At 43.0% G+C, this 13,764-nt stretch overlaps 1 protein-coding gene across 1 annotated transcript in view; it reads right to left on the reverse strand.

The window, feature by feature from the left end:
- Window positions 1-13,764, reverse strand: part of PAPPA2 (pappalysin 2) — a 546,937-nt gene that overhangs the window by 96,575 nt on the left and 436,598 nt on the right. Inside the window, exon 19 of the mRNA XM_033916510.1 lies at window positions 3,014-3,123. Within this exon, the coding sequence (XP_033772401.1) occupies window positions 3,014-3,123 (110 nt within the window). The remainder of the gene's footprint in view (window positions 1-3,013; window positions 3,124-13,764) is intronic.

Raw genomic sequence — 13,764 nt, forward strand, 5'->3', positions numbered from 1 at the left:
GCCTTAAAAATTACAATATTATTATTAAGACTTAGCCAAAAGGAAAGATTTATAAACTATAAAGAGTTTTACCTCATGCAAAATTGTCATTTCTTTAATAAGACATTAAGGGGCTCATAATCGAAAGAGAAAAATGTCCAAAAACCGGCCTAACTCGGCACTTGGATGAACATTTCTCAAAAACGTCCAAGTGCCGATAATAAAAACGGGTTTTGGACGTATTTCTAAACGACCTAGGCCTTCATAGTGCCGCTGAACGACCAAAGCTAAACGGGGCGTTTCGGGAGGCGTGTCGAGGGCAGGAGTTGGGCGGGACGTAGGCTGGCTTAGACTTAGTCGTACAGCATGTAAAACCGAAAGTTTTACACCAGAGCCTAGACGGAACTTGGACGTTGTGACTTAGACCATGTAAAACATGATCTAAGTCACAAAAACCCACCTAAAGTCACCAGATAAGCACTTCAAACACATAACACAGTCCCCCACACACTACCCCAGTGATCACTGACCTCCCCCATAAAAATTTTAATCACAACTTTAAAATTTAGCCTCCAGACCATCATCACCTGGCCGCCTGGCCTAGTCGTGCTGCACAGAGGTGTCTTAAACCGTCTTGGGAGTGAGTTAGGGTACATGTGCACTCCCCTATACACCCTCAAAACCCTTTTTTACTGGCATATAAGTGGCTCCTGCAGCCATAAGGGCTATTGGGGTGGTAGATAAGTGGGTCTAGGGGATTCTGGAGGTGGTTTAGGGGGCTCACCTTAACCTATAAGGGAGCTGTAGGGAGGAGAAGCCATGGCACCCTTTTTGTGAAGTTCACAGCGGTGCCCTGTAAGGTACCCCACTGTTTATGTGGCATGTCTGGGTGTGCAGTCCATCACTTTGCACACCCCTCCCACGTCCAATAGGGCTTGTGCTAGGCGTTTTGGACTTGGACGGAAAGTTGGACAAAAATGTGGTATAAAGATGGACGATTTAGTGGCTTGGACGATCAGATCGGCAGGACATATAATTAGATGATTTTCAAAACAAAAAAAGAAAAGTTGGACGTATCTTTCGAAAATGTGTCTTAAGCTCTTTTTAACTTTGGACGACTTGCAAGATGGACATAAACGGACTTAAACGTCCCTTTCGATTATGCCCCTCCACCTATTTTTTTTCTGAGGCCCTCCAAGTACTGAAAAATCCAAAATGTGGCCCTGCAAAGGGTTTGAGTTTGAGACCACTGATGTAGCCTGTTCCACTCAGCAGGTCCTGCACATAGGAAAGTACTAAGTGCTCCTTTTACTAAGCTGGGCTAGCGGTTTTAGCGCGCTAGATGCTAACGCCAGCATTGAGCTGGCGATAGTTCTTGGTGCACAGCGTGTGCTAAAAACACTACCACACCTTAGTAAAAGGAGCCCTAAATCTCATATTCTAAAAACACAATTTCTTATGAGCTGGAATAACCAAATTACAATGTGTAGCAGAGCGCAATGGTCAAGAGGGCACATAGGGCATCACACAATCTTGTAGGTATTTTGGGGATAAATGATGTACACTTAGGGCTCATTTTACTAAGCTGCGCTAGCGGTTTTAGCGCGCGCTAGACGCTAACGCCGCCATTGAGCTCGTGTTAGATTTTGGCGTGTCACACCGGGCTAGAGCGCGCGGCAATGGAGCGCGTGCTAAAAACGCTAGCGCACCTTAGTAAAAGGAGCCCTTAAATCAGGGGTAGGGAACTTCGGTCCTCGAGAGCCATATTCCAGTCGGGTTTTCAGGATTTCCCCAATTAATATGCATTGAAAGCAGTGCATGCACATAGATCTCATGCATATTCATTGGGGAAATCCTGAAAACCCGACTGGAATACGGCTCTCGAGGACCGGAGTTCCCTACCCCTGCCTTAAATAAACCAACAATAACAACTTATACTTCACTCTATACTCCATAGTCAGCCAATACATTATCTTTGTACTCAGCACTGACAAACTCTTCTTTTAATATTTATTCCATACTTATGGCTACACGTAGATACATTTAATTTAAAATGCTTGGGAGGTGGCTGTACAATTATATATTGATTCGGAGCATAGTTTATTTAATACACTAATGTAGGGGAAATGTTAAACAATATAATAGGTGATCCGGTGGCGTGTGTTGACTTCAGTCATCCACTTAAAATGCTGTTGGGAATTTATTTTCTCAGATTGGCAGAAACCTGTGACTGACTTCACTTCTCCTATATTCACTCACTTATACTTACTTACATTTTTTATTAACTATATCATTGTGTACCACTGTCTAATATACTTAGTGAGGATTATTTTGGTTTTGCAAGCATTTTCCTCCCTAAGTGTAGGTGGGGGGGAGTATAGGAATGTCACAGAAAAAATCTGGACTGGATTCCTTCTGCATATGGCACACGGCCATTGGTATACAACCCACTTGTCTAGAATGTCTCACCTATTGCAGTGGAAATATATTTATCAATATTTTAGCCATGAAGTTTTAAAATTCTTACTGGATAAACCCTCCGATGACATCATCAAAATGATTATTATTCCAATGACAAGGTCACGTTATTTTGGTTGAATTTGAAGTTTTGATTAACTATTTTTAATCTTGTACCATGCAAATTTCTTATTTTGTAGGGGTTTTTTTTTGTTATTATTATGCAACACAGTGCCTTTGGATCATTTGTTTGATCCAATGACATCACTGGAACTCATTTTGTGTTCCAGTGCCTATTTTTGGACTGTTTGGATTTTTTAAAACATTTTGAGGCTGCTACGGTTTATTTGTGGTGCTTCCACTTTTCCTATGTTGTTCTTGGTATTTTTAAACTGATTGCAAGAAGAGTACATATATGAAAAATGTGGGTCTTTATCTGCCATCATTTACTATGTTACTAAGTTTAAAATAAAGAGCAACTTTTACTTTATCTGGGATCTATTCTACATCCCGTTATCTGGGTAAGCATGATGTACCCAATTAAATTATTTTCACTTCTAAGATTTCTCTTTCTTACCTCTACTTTGGTAGGTTTCATCCAGTGCTCCACTGTCTCAGCTGTAAGGTTTTCAGCAAGTAGCACTGGATCACAGAGAAGAGATGTACAGGAAACATTGCACACCGAGCCTAGAGGGATAGAAAAGATTTAGAAAATGAATGAATTTATATATATTATCAAATACCCACTTCTCTAGACATTAAAGAGATCACAAAGCTTCAATTCATTGAAAATATGAACGAGTCCTGGTTTTTTTCCACAAATACTTAAAAATAATCAAAGATTTTTTAATGCATAATTACTGAATTGCTATTTAAAAATTAGCATTTGTCTGCCTACCTACTCTGCCCAGATGCTCTGTTTAAAGTGTAAATGTAGACCTTATTCAGAGCTAGATGCACTAAAATCAACGATCGTCTAATGATCGTCGTAAAACCGTTTTTGACTGGTTTAGCGATGATTGAATTTACTGACTCGATGCACAAAATGGCTCACTGTGTGTTATTGTATTTTTGCCCGATCTGACTCAGCCATGCAAATAAGCTCTTTAATATTAAAACGCCATGCAAACTAGCTGAGCAATTCATATACTAACATTGCTTCCCGATGCACAAAAAAGTTGAAGTAGTCTGAGAAAAGGATAGTCTTTATCCCTTTCTTGAATTTTCCGTTGTCCTTTTCTAGCTTTCATTACTTCGATAGGGCATTCCTCCATGTTGTGGCCATTACCGAGAATATTCTTGCTCTGGTGCTTTTGTATTTGATGTCTTTGAAGGAAGGTATTTGGAGTAATGAAATCTATGTGCCTACTTTTCTTTATAAAACATTAGCATCAGTCATCTAACCCAGTGTTTCTCAACTTCTTCAAGCAAAGTACCCCCTAAGTCTAACAAATATCAATTGAGTACCCCTGCTAAGCTATGCCCCTGACCAAAGCCCCATAATAATAGTTCTAATTGTAATGCAATTTCTTCCATCCATTTTTCATATACACACAATATAATCTTATTAATACATAATGGTAACCACAAAATGTATGCAGAGAAAATGTTAATTATCATTTATATTTGTTGGTTTTTTTTTCAAAGAGGTCAATTGTCAAAACTGACACATTTTGATCACAAAATTAAAAATAAAATCATTTTTCCTACCTCTGTTGTCCAGTGATTTCATGAGTCTCTGGTTGTAATTCCTTCTGACTGTGCATCCAATATTTCTTAACTGTATATTTTTATCATGTTTTTCCCTAAATTAATGTATATTTCACTGATTGTACAGTTCCTTCTTCTTTGTGAACTGCCCGGATCTTTTATGGATGGGTGGTATACAAGAATAAAGTTATTATTATTATTATTATTTATTTCTGCTTCCTTCTCTTCCAGACCTCATTCCAGTCCATAAGAACATAAAAAGTGCCTCTGCTGGGTCAGACCAGAGGTTCATCGTGCCCAGCAGTCCGCTCGCGTGGTGGCCCAACAGGTCCAGAACCTGTGTAGTAGTCCTCTATCTATACCCTTCTATCCCCTTTTCCTTCAGAAAAGTGTCCAATCCCTTCTTGAACCCTAATACCGTACTCTGTCCTATCACACCCTATGGTAGCGCATTCCAGGTGTCCATCACCCTTTGGGTGAAGAAAAACTTCCTAGCATTGGTTTTGAATCTGTCTCCTTTCAACTTTTCCGAATGCCATCTCGTTCTTGTAGTTTTCGAGAGTTTGAAGAATCTGTCCCTCTCCACTTTCTCTATGCCCTTCATGATCTTATAGGTCTCAATCATGTCCCCTCTAAGTCTTCTCTTCTCCAGGGAACAGAACCCCAGTTTTTCCAGTCTCTCAGTGTATGAAAGGTTTTCCATACCCTTTATCAAATGTGTCGCTCTCCTCTGAATCCTCTCGAGTATCGCCATATCCTTTTTAAAGTACGGCGACCAATATTGGATGCAGTACTCCAGATGCGGATGCAGGATGGCATGGATGGCAGGATAACTTCTTTTGTTCTGGTTGTAATACCCTTTTTGATTATACCTAGCATTCTATTCGCTCTCTTGGCGACCGCTGCGCACTGTGCCGACGGCTTCATTGTCTTGTCCACTATTACCCCCAAGTCCCTTTCTTGGGTACTGTCACTCAATAATATCCCTCCCATCTGCCATCTCATCACCCACTCCCCTAGTTTGTTCAGGTCCCTTTGTAATTCTTCACAGTCCTCTTTAGTCCGAGCATCACTAAATAGTTTGGTGTCGTCTGCAAATTTTATTATTTCGCACTTTGTCCCTGTTTCTATATCATTTATAAATATATTGAATAGCAGCGGTCCGAGCACCGGCCCCTGCGGAACACCACTCGTGACCCTCCTCCAGTCCGAGTAGTGGCCCTTCACTCCTACCCTCTGCTTCCTACCCGCCAACCAATTTCTGATCCATGTGTGTACGTCTCCTTCCATCCCATGGTTCTTCAGTTTCCGAAGTAGGCGTTCATGGGGTACCTTGTCAAAGGCTTTTTGGAAATCTAAATATACGATGTCTATAGGGTCCCTTTTGTCCATCCGTTTATTAATTCCTTCGAAGAAGTGCAGTAAGTTCATTAGGCATGATCTCCCCTTGCAGAAGCCATGTTGCTTGTGATTAGAAGTTTATTTCTTTCAAAATGCTCGTCGATGCTGTCTTTTATCAGCGCTTCCGCCATTTTCCCCAGAACCGAGGTCAGACTCACCAGTCTGTAGTTCCCCGGGTCACCTCTTGATCCCTTTTTAAAGATGGGCGTAATATTGGCCATCTTCCAAACCTCCGGGATCACTCCTGTTTTCAGGGATAGATTGCAAACTTGCTGTAGTAGTTCCACTATTTCCTCAAGTTCTTTCAGAACCCTTGGGTGGATTCTGTCCAGGCCCGCCGATTTGTCAGTTTTAAATTTTCTAGCTGCCTGCGTATGTCTTTAAGGCTTATTTCCATGGATGTTAGTTTATCTTTTTGGTCTCATTTGAAGATTTGCTCAGGTTCTGGTATGTTGGATGTTTCCTCTTTTGTAAATGTAGATGAAAAGAACATGTTTAGTCTTTCTCCTCCTTCACCACTCCCTTCTTTTCTCCGTCATCCAGTGGTCCCACCTCCTCCCTAGCCGTCTGCTTCCCTTTAACATATCTGAAGAACGGTTTGAAATTTCGTGCTTCCTTGGCTAGCCTTTCTTCATATTCTCTTTTGGCTTTTCTAACCATTCGGTGACATTCTTTTTGATATTTCCTGTGCTCTTTCCAATTTTCCTCAATTTTGTCCTTTTTCCATTTCCTGAATGAATTCTTCTTATCCCCTATCGCTTTCTTAAGTTCTTTGGTTTTCCACGCTGGGTCTTTTGTTTGATTCTTTTTGCATCCTTTTCTGAATCTTGGGATATGCAGATTTTGCGCCTCGATCACCGTGTCCTTGAATAAAGACTAGGCTTGCTCTACAGTCTGCCATTTCTTTGAGGTGTTCCACAACCAACATCTCTCTCTGTCCCTCCATGAGTCCAACTTTTCTTCCTCCACCCTCATTGACAACATGTCTACCTCTCTCTCTTTCACTGTCCTTCTCTCATTCCCTCCCTTGATGCAAAGGGAGTGGGGAAAGAGAGAGAGAGAGATCCAGGGTGCACCTGTCCCACTTCCTCTACTGCCACGCCACATTGAATATTTCTCCCTCCTTTCCACCAGCCCATTTCATTCTCTCTGCCTCCTGCACGCTTCCTCTCCCAGTTCTCATTCCCTCCCCTAACCAACATCTCTCTCTCCCTCCATGAGTTCACCTTTTTACTCTCTGTCCTCTCCCACTTCGTGTGACATTTCTCCTTCCCTTCTTTCTACCCTACCCATCCATCTCTCCCTCTCTCCCTCTCCGAGTCCAACACTTTCTACCCCTGCATGCTTTCTCTCTTTCTCCTTGCCCCTTCCATCATGTGACATCCCTCCTTTCCACCCCCAGTTCATCTCTCCCCAACCTCACTCAAATGTTCTCTCCCCATGCCTCATTTCTCCCTCTCCTCTACACCATGTCCATTTCTCTCTCTCTCATCACTCTCACTCATCCTGTAACAATTTTCCTTCATTCCCTCCTCCTAACGGCTAATATGCTTTCTCCCCATGCACCATCTCACACTCCCCTCCAGCATGAAGCACCTTTCTTTTCCGTTCTCCTTCAAGTCCAGATGCACCTTTCCTTTCCCCTCCCCTTCTGCAAGGTCCAGCAGCACCTCTTCTCCCTTCCCTTTCCCTCCCCCTTGTCCAGCAGAACCTCTCTCCCCATGTCCAGCAGTACTCCTTCTCCCTTCCCCCAGCCCTTCTCCATGTCCAGAAGTACCTCTCAACTCTCTAGCAGCAGCTCACTGTGTGCTTTTAACTTCCCAGACAGCTGCCACTAGTGTTAGTTTAGCCAAGTTTCAAGTTCCAAGTTTATTAAGTATTTGATTAATCGCTTATTCCAAATTCTAAGCGATGTACAAAATATTAAAATATTAAATTACAGTATTTGAAGGGAAACAAACTATATACATGTGACTGACACGACAAACGAGATACAGAAGGAATGGGATGGGAAGGAAATAGAAATATAAAAATAGTAAAGAAGACATGTAAGGAAAAAACAATAGGGAAGAGGAGAGCAGTGCGCATCAGAGAGTTTAAAAGCCACAGTTCCATCAGGCAGCCTCAGGGGGTTTGCTAGGCCGGCCCGCCTCTGATGATGCAACTTCCTCTTTCATTGGAGGCTGGCCGGCCTAGCAAAGGCCCAAAGATGCCTGATGGAACTGCGGCTAAACTAACACTAGCGGCAGCTGTGTGGGGAAGTTAAAAGCACGCAATGAGCTGCCACTAGGGAGAGGAGAGGTACTGCTGAGCCAGCGACTCCATCAGGAAGCCTCGGGGCCTTTGCTAGGCTGGCCTGCCTCCGATGATGCAACTTTCTCTTTCGGTGGAGGTGGGCCGAGGCTGCCCGATGGAATTGTTGGCTAAACTAACGTTAGCGACAGCTGTGTGAAGTTAAATGTACACAGTGAGCTGCCGCTGCTGGTTGGGGGGAGGGGGGCTGGGGATAAAATACTCTTTTAAGGGATTTAAATCAGCTGGGAAACTTTGTCAGTCTAATGTTTTCAGGTTGGTTGAGATTTGGAATGGACTTCCTGGTGTTATTAGAATGATAGACCAATTGCAATTATTTCTGAAAACCTTAAAAACGCTGCTATTCTCACAATATCTAATTAGCTTATCTGCAGAACCTACTAATTGCTAACATTGCAAGATTTCCTTCTATGATAGACTAAACTCATTTTTATTATCTTTTATTTCTCCTTATTTTCTGTATATTCTAGTCTCTTGACTTCTTGTAAAACGAGTCGAGCTCTGACGAGAGATGACCCGGTATATAAACTGAAGACTAGATTAGATTAGAAAATACGAGGAAGGTGGGAGATAATGCGATGGCAGAAGGAAGTTGGGAGACATACAACACCGGCGCCATGTACCCCCTGACAATAGTGTGTGTACTGTGACCAGTCAGGCTCCATGCCTGCCGTGGTCCCTGTTAAACCTTACAGAAAGGATGAGAGGACGCCCAAAAAGGGGATTCCCAAGGCCAACTCACAGTACCGGACAGACCAACCTCATGATTTTGCAGACCTAGAATGGGGGAACAGGGAAACCCTACCCAGTCACTACACTATGGTCAGCAGTAACATAACATAACATAACAACAGATTTATAGACAGCATAACCATAAGTTCAATGCGGTTAATAAAAAGCTATGCTATGAAGACAAAAATTATGTTAGAAAAGAATGTGATAATCTAATTCATCAGGAATTTAGAAAAGAGAAAAGTTTTTAACAGTTTTCTAAAGTGTTCATAAGAACTAGATTTGAGTACTAGAAATGTAGGTTTTAAACCTAGTCCTGGTTATAGGAACATAAGAACATAAGAAATGCCTCTGCTGGGTCAGACCCGAGGTCCATCGTGCCCAGCAGTCCGCTCACGCGGTGGCCCAGCAGGTCCAGGACCTGTGCAGTAATCTTCTATCTATACCCCTCTATCCTCTTTTCCAGTAGGAATTTGTCCAATCCTTTCTTGAACCCCAGTACCGTACTCTGCCCAATCACATCCTCTGGAAGTGCATTCCAGGTGTCCACCACACATTGGGTAAAAAAGAACTTCCTAGTATTTGTTTTGAATCTGTCTCCTATCAACTTTTCCGAGTGCCCTCTTGTTCTTTTTATTATTTGAAAGTTTGAAGAATCTGTCCCTCTCTACTCTCTCTATGCCCTTCATGATCTTGTAAGTCTCTATCATATCCCCTCTAAGTCTCCTCTTCTCCAGGGAAAAGAGACCCAGCTTCTCCAATCTCTCAGCATATGACAGGTTTTCCATCCCTTTTATCAGACGCGTCGCTCTCCTCTGAACCCCCTCGACTAACGCCATATCCTTCTTAAGGTACGGCGACCAATATTGGACGCAGTACTCCAAATGCGGGCGCACCATTGCCCGATACAACGGCAGGATAACTTCTTTCGTTCTGGCTGTAATACCTTTTTTGATTATACCAAGCATTCTATTCGCTCTCTTAGCGGCCGCTGCACACTGTGCCGTCGGCTTCATTGTCATGTCCACCAATACCCCCAAGTCCCTTTCCTGGGTACTCTTATTCAATAATATCCCTCCCATTGTATAGTTGTACCTCGAGTTTCTGCTCCCCACATGTAATACCTTACATTTCTCAACGTTGAACTTCATCTGCCATCTCGTCGCCCAATCTTCTAGTTTGTTCAAGTCCCTTTGCAATTCTTCACATTCCTCTGTAGTCCGAGCTCCATTAAATAGTTTAGTGTCGTCCGCAAATTTTATTATCTTGCACTTCGTCCCTGTTTCTAGATCATTTATGAAGATATTAAATAGTAGCGGCCCAAGCACCGAGCCCTGCGGGACACCACTCGTGACCCTCCTCCAGTCGGAGTAGTGGCCCTTCACTCCTACCCTTTGTTTTCTACCCTCCAACCAGTTTCTGATCCATCTATGTACGTCTCCTTCCACCCCATGGTTCTTTAGTTTCCGGAGTAGACGTTCATGGGGCACCTTGTCAAAGGCTTTTTGGAAATCTAGATATATGATGTCAATGGGGTCTCCTTTGTCCATCTGTTTGTTAATCCTTTCGAAGAAGTGCAATAAGTTTGTTTGGCATGATCGTCCCTTGCAGAAACCATGCTGGCTGGCTATCAGAAGTTCGTGCTTTTCAAAATGTTGATCAATGCTTTCTTTTATCAGTGCTTCTGCCATTTTCCCAGGAACTGAAGTCAGGCTCACTGGCCTGTAGTTTCCCGGATCACCTCTTGATCCCTTTTTAAAGATGGGCGTAACATTGGCTATCTTCCAATCCTCCGGGATCTCGCCTTTTTTTAGGGATAAGTTGCAAATTTGCTGCAGTAGTTCCGCTATCTCCTCCTTTAATTCCTTCAGAACCCTTGGATGTATGCCATCCGGACCCGGGGATTTGTCAGTTTTTAGTTTTTCTATCTGCCTGCGAACGTCCTCAATGCTCACTTCTATGAATGTTAATTTTTCTGCTTGACTTCCGTTGAAGAATTGCTCAGGTTCCGACATGTTGGACGTGTTTTCGTTAGTAAATACAGACGAGAAGAACATGTTAAGCCTTTCTGCCACTACCTTCTCCTCCTTCACCACTCCCTTCCTGTCTCCGTCGTCTAGCTGTCCCACTTCCTCTCTAGCTGGCTGCTTCCCTTTAACATATCTGAAGAACGGTTTGAAATTTCTTGCTTCCCTGGCTAGCCTTTCTTCATACCTCTTTCAGCTTTCCGAACCTCACGGTGACATTCTTTTTGATACTTCTTGTGCTCTTTCCAGTTCCCCTCAGATTTGTCCTTTTTCCATTTCTTGAATGAATTTTTCTTATTGCCTATCGCTTCCTTCACTGTTTTGGTTATCCACGCCGGGTCTTTTGTTCGATTCTTTTTGCCCCCCTTCCTGAATCTGGGGATATACAGATTTTGCACCTCGTTCACCATGTCCCTGAAGAAAGACCAGGCATGATTTACCGTTAGCCAGGTAATTTTCCCAATGTCCACTGAGGGAGCACTAGAGAGACCAGGTGAGATCCAGCTCAGCAAGGGCAGGGCAGGGCGTGGCTCCCCACAAGAAAAGCCACTAGATTTCACTAGGCTGTGGCAGAAGATAAGGAGGAGGCAAAGGGCACAGGTCTCTTCCCAAGGAAGAGATTTCAGGCTCAAGCCAGGGTAATACCTCAGACCAGATGAAAGTAGAAGAAGCTGGGTCCATACCAGAGTTTGAAGCCATAGTTCAGAAAGAGCCGATGGAGCTTGAGGAGGAGCTGACTACAGAGGAACCATTTGGAACCTCTGAGCTAATGGATGCGATTCTGGCTGCCAAGCAGTACTAAAGGCAGTGCTGTGTATTTTGAATTGCTGAGTTTTTGGGACTCTTTTGAATGAGACTGTTTTGGCTGCTGTTCATGTTGATGATCTTTTTCTCTTTGCATTAATGCCAGAACCTTGATACTTGTAGTGGCAGCCTTAAGGATTCAGTTTTTGGACTTAGTGTGTGTGTGTGTGGGGGGGGGGGGGGAGGGGGGCACCAGTTTGCTTCCTGCACAAGGAATTGAAAAGAAACTGTGTGATTTTGACCTGCATTTTTCAGCTCAAACTTGTAGGAAGCTGGGACTTGTCTTTAGGCGGGAGAAGTTTACCACTATCTGGCAGGGAATTTTGAAAGCTGATTGTTGTGCTTTTCATAAGGCAAACTTGAGACAAGCCTCCCGACCCCATTACTGCTTGTGGCAGCTGGAGGCTTCTAAGGTTTTTGCTTTCTTTAGAAAGTTTGGGACTGATACAGCTCAGGAACTGAACTTATTTGGGCAGACTAGGGAAGAGAACTTTGAAAATAAGTAGAGAAATTGTTTATGCTAAAAAGGTGAAGTTTTGATCTTGAATGGGAAAGCTGGAAGCTATGCAGGAGTTTTCCTCAATACTTAATTTTTCTGAACTTGAGTTTATTGAGGTGCTTGGGCACATTCTGACTATTAAAACCATACCAAGAACTTTCTTGCAACAAGTGTTTAATTTTTCATTTCAGTCCCTGCAGGGCTGACTCTTTACTGAGTAGCGCGCCTAGGTCAGTTTTTACTGTGGCCAACAGGGGCACTGTTGCTTGCTTCTTAGAGACCCAGGTGGTGGCTACAGTATAACCTGCTGAGAAACACTGATCTAACCTGTGCGTACATTGTAGATGGGGTGGACTTTTATGCCAGTCCTACAGCCGCTGTAAATGTCTGCATCTATATTTTATAAGTTTGCACATTAAAAAATTATAATACTTATAATCTACGTGCATAGTTACATATAGAGGGGCATAATCAAAACATAGTCGCCCATAGTTGACAGCATCCAAAGTCCATTCTCGAAAAATACGTCCAAATTATTATTTTTAAAAAAATTATCTACTTCTATGTCCAGCAGTTTGATATTCTGGACTGCTAGTATGTCTATCTTTATACTACATTCTCATTCAAAAAATCGTCCAAGTCCCAAATGCCTAGAACAAGAACTTTTGGATGTGGGAGAGGCTAGCAAAGTGATGGACTGGTCACCCAGACATGGCACAGAGTAGTGGGGCACCTTACAGTGCACTGCTGTGAACTTCACAAAAAGGGTGCCACATAAACATCTCACTACAACTCCCTTCCAAGTCATGGTGAGCCCCCCAAAACCTACTATATCCACCTGTCTACAACCCCAATAGCCCTTATGGCTGCAGATACCACCTATATGGCAGTACAATAGGGTTTGGGGAGGTTTTGGTGGACTCACATTTTCCATCATAAATGCAGTGGTTAGAGTGGCTTATGGGTCTGGGCCTGCTCTCTATGGCTCACTAGCCCACCCCCCAGACTACTTAAGCCACCTCTGTGCAGCTCTACTAGGCTTTCCTATGCCAGGTGCTGATATTCTGTAGGCAGGTATGTATGTTTTTATTCTGATTTTTTTATGGCAGTGTGTGTGTGTGTGTGGGTGGGGGTGGGGGGTCAGTGATCACTGGGGAAGTGTGTGGAGGTCTGTACTTTGTGTCTGCAGTGGTTATTTGGTCACTTTGGATCCCTTGTGGGCACTTAGACTGTTTTTAGATTGCCTAAGTCACAACATGTAAGTTCCGTCCAGGCAGCCTCATAAAACTTTCAATTATCCCTTTAGTATGACTAAGTCTAGGTCGGCCTACATCCTGCCCTAACCACTCCTTCAAAAATGCCCCTTTCAGCTCTGGGCGCACAGCAGGATTCAAAGGCCTAAAAAGTCTCTGGATACATCTAAAAACCCATTTCAATTACCAGCGCTTGGATGACCTGTCTTTTAGGTCGTCCAAGTGCCGATCTGAGCTTGGTTTTAGACGTATTTCTGTTTTGATTATGAGCCCCATACTGTCTCTACGCTGACCATGTGCAAACCCACCTACAAAATATGCACCTTGATGACACAAAATCTTTTGGAATTCTAGAAAAAGTCATTTATGCACTTACGTGGCCATATACCCTCAGGAATAGCTTTGCAGAATTACTTTGTGTGCATATGTAATGCATCTAAGAATTGAAACACTGTAAGTTGAAGTTTTCAGTCCTTTGCTGGGCTTCCCATCACCACCATCTTTCATTAGAACTTGTTTCAGAACACAAACAGTTGTCAAAATCCATTGAACCTAAAACACACACAGTGGAAATATAGGACTCCTTTTA

This window comes from Geotrypetes seraphini, chromosome 12 (genome assembly GCF_902459505.1).
Source record: "Geotrypetes seraphini chromosome 12, aGeoSer1.1, whole genome shotgun sequence".
In the NCBI taxonomy this organism is placed as follows: domain Eukaryota; kingdom Metazoa; phylum Chordata; class Amphibia; order Gymnophiona; family Dermophiidae; genus Geotrypetes; species Geotrypetes seraphini.